This window comes from Urtica dioica, chromosome 4 (genome assembly GCF_054948205.1).
Source record: "Urtica dioica subsp. dioica isolate 48M chromosome 4, U.dioica_male_clone48M_v1_H2, whole genome shotgun sequence".
NCBI classification, from domain to species: domain Eukaryota; kingdom Viridiplantae; phylum Streptophyta; class Magnoliopsida; order Rosales; family Urticaceae; genus Urtica; species Urtica dioica.
In genome coordinates this window covers 6,859,311-6,867,206 of record NC_142759.1, presented here as the reverse complement: position 1 = coordinate 6,867,206, position 7,896 = coordinate 6,859,311, and the positions used below count along the sequence as shown (strand labels likewise).

Here is a 7,896-nt window from a genome sequence, read left to right as displayed (position 1 = left end):
TTTAATGTCCAACTCCGTCCTATATAATGAAAAGCGTTCGAGTCATTGCGAAAACAATATGTTAAAAAATATGTCCGTCCTATAGATAACATACTTTCATTGTTATGATCTATCTTGAGATGATTTTGTAATTGTTTGTAATATTTTTGTGACGTTTTTTCTGAAAAAAAATTGTAATATAAATAAAATCATAAAAAATTATGAAAGGCGATAAAAAAATAAAAAATGAAAAATAAAATAAAATAAAATAGCGTGTATTTTTTGATGAAAAATTGTTTTGCAAGTTTTGTTTGAGAGTTGTTAATTGGGTCAGATCATCCAACCGAACCTTTTTTATTAAAACTCTTGGATCAGTCCGACACGATTGAAACATAAGTCGGGCCTGTTGAAGGACTTAGACTGGGCTGTGCCGGGTTATTTTGTTAACTAGCCCAATCAAACTACTAATATTGAGATAATAGCCAAATGTTTATTTAATTAAGGGAATAGCCCATATTTTGTACACTACCTAAATTACCATTGAAATCTCACTCACTCAACCGAACTTCACTCTCTCTGTCTCTCTCACGATGTCGTCTACTTCTCCGACTATCTCTCCGCTGGCGAACGACACGTCTCTGCAGCTTCCGGAGGCTCCTTCGGAGGCGCCGGCCACGTCGAACGCGACTCAGAAGATTCTGTCGCCTCCGCCACCGCAAAAGACGGTGATAGTCGACTCGCCGCCTCCACCGACTCAAACGACGATGTCTGTAGATTTTCCGCCTCCACCGCCTCGCATTTCACGCAGCGATCGAGCCTCCGACAAAGTGTCCGGCGATGATTAGAGGTTTTCTAGGGTTTTTAATTTTAAATTGTGGCTCGGGTTCGTTGGTGGTGGAGAAGAAGAAGAGGATTCGCCGATTTTGTTGATTCACTATAAATTCGCGAATCAGTTAATTTAATTAACTGACTGTTGAGTTAGGTTAATTAATTAATTTATTGGTTGAATATTAGCTTAGGTTCTGATTTTTTTGTGAGTAAATTTAATTTACTAAATGATTGAATTAGGAATTAGGTTAATTAATTGAATGTTTTGAATGTCAATTGACTTAAGTTTTTATTTTTGTAAATTTTTTGTGAATTTCAAATCCTTAACGACTCAGTTAATTAATTAACCTAACTTACTATAGTACGTTAATTAATTAACTGATTCGTAAAGGAAGCGAGTGCATTATGGTCTGAGTAAAAAATATGAGCTATTTGCTTAATAAAATGAAACTTGAGATATTCTCTAAATAAGAATAGCAAATTTGGATAGTTACAACAAATTTCAAAAAAATAAATGTAATTGATATCTAGTAAAGTCTGGTTAATAATTCTACACCACTTTTAGAACATCAAATTTTTCTTTCAAAAAAAAGAAAGTGAAAAAAAAAACACTTTATATACATAACTAAAAGGGGGTGCAAAAACACTGTATCATCCACAGTACTTTTCTTCTCCAATCGAAAAAGTCCACGTTATGTTCATTTATTGAATGTCACATTGTGGTTAACTTTTCATTCTTTATTAAAATAATGGCTCAGCTGTGTCAAGTAAATTTGTGTATGTGTAACCGCCTTTGACTAGTTATCTGACATACACAAGCAAAAAAAAAAAAAAACAGCCCAAAAGCGGTGTTTACTATCCATATAAGACCATCCACAATCCATCTCTATTTTTCATCTCTATTTTACATATTTACATCAGTTAACAGTATATTTTATCTGCACTCCATCTCTATTTTACATCTTCTTTAAATAATATTCTAAATATATCATCCTTCACTATATTTTTTATAATTGAGTTTTAACCCATTATTATTTTTATAAATTGTAAATTTGACCAACACCATTAATTTTGTTCATATTAGTCCAAATACATAGATATTATTAATAATCTATCCGAAAATTAAAAAAAATTCATTAATTGCACAAATATGATAATATATTAATTGAAAATAGAGTACATAAATTAAAATATTACATCTCATAATAAAAAAAAAAACACACCACAACATAAGTAAATGCATTACATTAATAAAAATAAATAAAACACACCACAAGCTATTAATTGATTAACAAAAACATAAATATAGACTTTAAGAATTTGAATATCTCTCCCACATATGATCTATTAATGCATTACGTAGGGCAAAATGGGCATCTTTGTCTCTGATTTGGCTGTATCTACTCATAAATTGTTGAAACCGAACATCTTCATCAACCACCATTTCAACTTCTGGAGGCGGTGCAGTCTCTTCTTCGATTGGAGCACTTAAATCACGCTCGTCTTCGATTATCATATTATGCAAAATGATGCAGGTTGTCATTATGTCATGCAATATTTCTTTGCGCCAAAAACGTACCGGTCCCGCAATAATAGCAAACCGTGATTGAAGAACTCCAAATGCACGCTCAACGTCTTTTCTACATGCCTCTTGTTGCGTGGCGAAATATTTTTTCTTATGACCTTGCGGGTGCCGAATAGTTTGCACAATAGTTGACTATTTTGGATAAATGTCATCCACTAAATAATAACCCATGTTATACTCTTTTCCTTGAATCACATAATTAGCGGGAGGAGCAATACCTTGAGTAAGATTAGAAAAGAGTCGAGATGACTCTAGCACGTTGATATCGTTATTGCTACCTGGCATTCCAAAATATGCATGCCATATCCATAAATCATAGTCGGCTACCGCTTCAAGAATAATAGTTGGTGCTCCACTACGCCCAGAGTATTGTCCCGCCCAAGAAGTTGGGCAATTCTTCCAACGCCAATGCATACAGTCTAGACTTCCTAACATTCCTGGAAAGCCTCGTTGCTCCCCAATATATAGCAATCTTGCAATATCATTGGCATTAGGCTCTCGTAAGTACCTTTCTGCGAAAATCTCGATGACAGCTCGACAAAATCTTCTCAAGCACTCCAATGCCGTTGTCTCGCCAATTTTAACGTACTCATCAGTGGCATCGGCGGGCAAACCATATGCCAAGATACGAAGCACGGCTGTCGCTTTTTGAAGTGTTGATAAGCCAGACCTACCAAGTCCATCTCGTCGTTGGATGAAATAGTTATTGAAACAAAGCAACGATCAAAAGCAAACACAATTAGAAGCTCAACAACAACAGCTGGAAATTGCACGTCGTCGCTTGGAAATGAAAGCGGAAGACATGGAGCTCAGAAAGAAAGATATGGAGGTCAAAATCATGATACAAGACCCAAATTCTATTTCTGATCCACGCCGACGTGCTTATATTATTCAGGAACAAGCACGTATTACACAAAAAATATACGAGGAACAACTACAACAATCTGGTATTTCTAATTCCACGAATGTGTTTGGGACAATATTTGATAATATTGGAGGTTCCGGAAGTGATTTTCCGAGCTATTAGACTTTCATATAAGTCTAAGTAGTTTGGTTTTATTTATTGTGTCTAAAGTCTTTATTTATGCCTTAATCTTTTTTTTTTTTTTTTTTTTATGTAGTATTGTGACTTAAGTTTTTCAATTATGTAATTTTTAAATGTCTTGATGTTTTTTTAATCGTTTATGTAAAATATTGTGATTTCTATTGTAGTAATTTTATTTTCTTTTTTCAAGTATGAGTTGTTTTTTAATTAATAATTTTTAGAATACACTAATTTACAAATAAATACATAATACATATAAGTATTAAATTGTAGTTATAAATTAAATTTTGGGCCAATAATATAATTTTTAAAAATTTGGGGTAAATATAGAGCTGAAATAGTGCATCTCCATATTTGGAGACACACTATTACGTTTAGCTCCATATTTGAAGAATGGAGAAACAAATGAAGATGCATTGTGCAAGCATCTCTATCTCTATCTCTATAGTAGAGATGCATTGTGCATGCTCTAAGGCGGTGATATATACAATAGCTTAGTCCATTCATCTACATATTTTTTTTTAATGAGAAAAAAAAAACTTGAAGCGGTTAAGTTTGTCATATAGGTTACCGGATCAACATATTCTTCCATAAGTGGCGAATTAAAAAACAAATAAAAAAAGGCCACATAATTCAAATACTTATAAATAAATGCTTCTCACTGACATTCACACACACTTTTCTTATCGTATCAAGTTTTATTTTTCCTCTCTTCTACCCAGAGCCTCTTCCCCTCTTAAGCATTACGTCTCCATTTATTTGATCAAAAAAATATACGTCTCCGTTTAAAAAAAAAAAAAAAAAGAGTTTAAAAAAAGGAAAAAAAACCTTTATCAATACATACAGCTTTCCGTTGTTGGTGTATTCAATACCTGGTATTATACTCTTCAAAGATATAGGTTATATACGTTTATTTCTGGTTTTTACTCCGTATGCGTTAATGGTGACATCCAATATATTTTATAAGATAACTTCTTTCTTTCGTGCGTAATTTTTTATTTCATTTCAACGCAGACTAACGTTCTAGCCCGACGGTCTCTTATAAGTGCCAACGAAACTCTTTATCATCGTTATCAACGTAAGTCATTTATTGTTCATTTAAAATAAATATATTGGTTGTTTTTGTGTTCTTTTCATAATCGTATAGTATAGCAATATATACTTAGAATTTGAATTACTATTGTGCCCAAACATTCTCTTATTTTCACATGTTTTTTATGAGATCTATCCCTTATATGTTGTTATCAATTATTTTAATATTTTTTTTCGGCAATCATTTGTTGGGTCTTCCCAAACGTTTACATGAGAGAAAAATAGCAAGCATGTTCTTCTTCTTCTTTCAGTTACGGTTTAAATTTTTAATAGGAAAAATGGTATGAACTAGCCAATCTCAAACTATTGTTTTTGCAAAATAGCCATAGTTTCATTTGTTTGGTAAAATAGCCATCTCTCAAATAGCCATCTTTCTGGACCACGCTGCGTTGCTCGCCGGAGTCCCCACGCCACCACTCTCATCGGAAAGCGGACTCTCGCCGAGTTCCAGTCTCACCAGGCCTACGGCGGAGGACTCGGAATCCCTAACCAGGCGAACTACCTCCGCTCCGTGAAGCCCAGGCTGTACCAGCACTCCTCTCCGCGATCTCGCCGCCCTCGCCGTCTCCGTCATCGCCGCCTCCGGTGACGCCGTCTCCGTCGAGTCTTCTCCCGCAGCGATACGGTTTCGCCGCCGCCGTCGGAGCGATCGGGAACATCGCGAGCGTCGAGGACGCAAGAATCGCGTCGCCGAAGAAGGAGATGTTTCGGTTCTGCTTCAGATCCGTTGGATTTCCAGATTGTCATTAAATTTAATCCTGCCTCGATTAATTTTAATCCAGCCATCATAAACCTTACATTATGTCTTTATAGTTCGTTGGGATTAAATTTAATCCAACCTAGATTAAGTTGGCTAGTTTGCTTATAGTTGACAAACTATGGCTATTTTGCAAAAGCTTAAGTTCTATTTGGCTATATAGCCGCTTCACCCTTTTTAATATGTGCGGGATTCGATTATTAATTAAATAATACTTTTTGCTGGTGGTTCATATTAAGTTAATAATTTCTATTTACTCATAAACTTAGGAGATATTATAATGTGCATATTTAATCGACATACATATACATATATATATAAGTACTCTTTGGTAACTAATAGGCTTTCGCAATCGTAGGTAATGGGTTAATGAGCATATATTTACCTTCGCATATAATAATATATAGGAAAAATATCACTTTTGCCCCCCGTAGTTTGCCACATTTTTTAAGTTAATCTTCGAACTCTCAAAACGATTTTTTTAATGCTCTTACTTTGTTTTTTAACTGTTTTAGTCCTTCCGTCAAAATTTCCGTCAAAAATTCTGTTAAATGAGGGTAAATTTGTAATCATATAAAAAAAGGCAATTAATATTTATAAAGAATGAATTAAAAATAAACATAAATTGTTAAAAATAATAAAAACAAGAACATGGACGGTGGATCCGGCGACGATCTCGACGCCGCCGATAAGCCTCCCAGGAAGAAGCGCTACCACCGACACACCCCTCAGCAAATCCAGGAACTCGAATCGTACGCTCACCCAAATACTACTTGTTCATTTCCCTCCCTCTTCAATGCCTGTTTCGATTTTCAATAATAATTAAGTAAACAAATAAAACATGAAACAGTTTGTTCAAGGAGTGTCCTCATCCGGACGAGAAGCAGAGATTGGAGCTGAGTAAGAGGCTGAGCTTGGAGACGAGACAAGTCAAATTCTGGTTCCAGAATCGCCGTACGCGAATGAAGGTGAGTGGGTAAACCCCATTAAGAAAAAAAAAAAGAAAAAAAAAATTTGTTACAATCTCACAGATACATATATCCATTGAATAGACGCAACTGGAGCGGCACGAGAACTCGCTTCTGAGGCAAGAGAACGACAAGCTGAGGGCGGAGAACATGTCGATAAGGGACGCGATGCGGAACCCGATGTGGGCCGGCCATCATCGGGGAGATCTCCCTGGAGGAGCAGCACCTGCGCATCGAGAACGCGCGGCTCAAAGACGAGCTGGACCGCCCCCACTCCCCAGCTCCGCCCTCGAGCTCGGCGTCGGCGGCAACGGCTTCGGAGCGAGATTGGGTTAGAGATGGAGAGAGAGTGGGAATGTGACGAAGAAGAAGAAGAGATTTTTTTTTGTTTTTATTACTTTTAACAATTTATGTTTATTTTTAATTCATTCTTTATAAATATTAATTGCCTTTTTTATATGATTACAAATTTACCCTCATTTAACAGAATTTTTGACGGAAATTTTGACGGAAGGACTAAAACAGTTAAAAAACAAAGTTAGAGCATTAAAAAAATCGTTTTGAGAGTTCGAAGATTAACTTGAAAAATGTGACAAATTACAGGGGGCAAAAGTGATATTAATCCTAATATATATGATAATGGTTGGCTGATTTGGAATCCTTTTCGTTGGTGAGTTTACTGTTTTTGATTTTTTAGAAAGCTTTAAATTCTATTATTTTCTTACGGCATCGTAGATACCGTCGTTAATAATATCTTCGCTGTTATTTTATTTTTCCTAGCCTTAATTTTACATGCTATCGTGAACGTTCACTACCATTACAGTTTGTCTTTTTTTTTTTTCTTTTTTTTTTCTTTTTTTTTTTTTGCTTAAGAGCTACGAAGTCATTTTGTTACATTTGTCTATTTTGTTATGATGGTGGTTTTGAAAATGGTTTATATTTTCAGGTGCACACAAAAATATATATTTTACGCCGAACAAGCATCAGAAATTCTGCATATATCATTTCTAAACAAGAGGACTTTACTGGTAATTGGTCTCATAGTAGCTGCTCCAACGTGTACAAGTAAGTCATTTTCTTTCTTAACCACATACATTTACATGATCATTGGTCTTATATTGTTAGTATTGCTTCAAAGTACATGAATATGCCATTCTGATCGTTTTCTGGTCGACATTGCTGCTACATTATTTATGTATTCTAGATTTTGTTTCCGTATTGAATTTTCCTCTTCTTCAATATCATACTAATGAAAAAGAATATAACTATTAACTTTTTTTACGAAATAAGAATACATGTCTATAGAAATAGAAAATAGAAGTACTATAATGACCAACTTATTTGGTGTATATAACTAATCAGCTTGGCTAAAAAATTTAATTCTTTTTGTAACTGTTTGCTATATTTGTTTTCTTTTTCTTAGCTGTCGTGAATAATGGGTAGAAAACGTGCAAATCCAAAATCAAGTGATGATGGCACCACGAAAAATAAACGCCCTAAATCTTATTAGATTAAAAAACATGTCACGACAAGAACTGAGACTTCAAATCTTTATTCTGAAATACCAATTTTACCCCGTCACGCCCAAAGAAGAATATCATTAATTTCTAATATGCAATCAGAATCACCAGAAATAGCATCA

The 7,896-nt window shown here is 34.7% G+C and overlaps 1 protein-coding gene and 1 long non-coding RNA gene across 2 annotated transcripts; both read left to right on the top strand.

Moving 5' to 3' along the window:
* The first annotated feature begins 4,135 nt into the window (after window positions 1-4,135).
* Window positions 4,136-7,616, top strand: LOC149399842 (uncharacterized). The gene is made up of 3 exons (XR_016296293.1): window positions 4,136-4,312; window positions 4,452-4,515; window positions 7,201-7,616. It is a non-coding gene; the product is annotated as an uncharacterized LOC149399842 (long non-coding RNA).
* LOC149399843 (homeobox-leucine zipper protein ANTHOCYANINLESS 2-like) lies at window positions 5,885-6,743 on the top strand. Its single transcript, XM_089613608.1, has 3 exons — window positions 5,885-6,038; window positions 6,137-6,254; window positions 6,339-6,743. The coding sequence occupies exons 1-3, from the start codon at window positions 5,938-5,940 to the stop codon at window positions 6,588-6,590; spliced, it is 471 nt and encodes a 156-aa protein (XP_089469734.1). The 5' UTR covers window positions 5,885-5,937; the 3' UTR covers window positions 6,591-6,743.
* Window positions 7,617-7,896: the final 280 nt, after the last annotated feature.

What these genes read in the sequence shown, in the direction of transcription:
- LOC149399843 (XM_089613608.1), top strand. Translation starts at nt 5,938, where the DNA reads ATGGACGGTGGATCCGGCGACGATCTCGACGCCGCCGATAAGCCTCCC. An exon ending in CAAATCCAGGAACTCGAATC is followed by an intron (nt 6,039 to 6,136) that starts GTACGCTCACCC and finishes AACATGAAACAG; the next exon opens with TTTGTTCAAGGAGTGTCCTC. An exon ending in ATCGCCGTACGCGAATGAAG is followed by an intron (nt 6,255 to 6,338) that starts GTGAGTGGGTAA and finishes TCCATTGAATAG; the next exon opens with ACGCAACTGGAGCGGCACGA.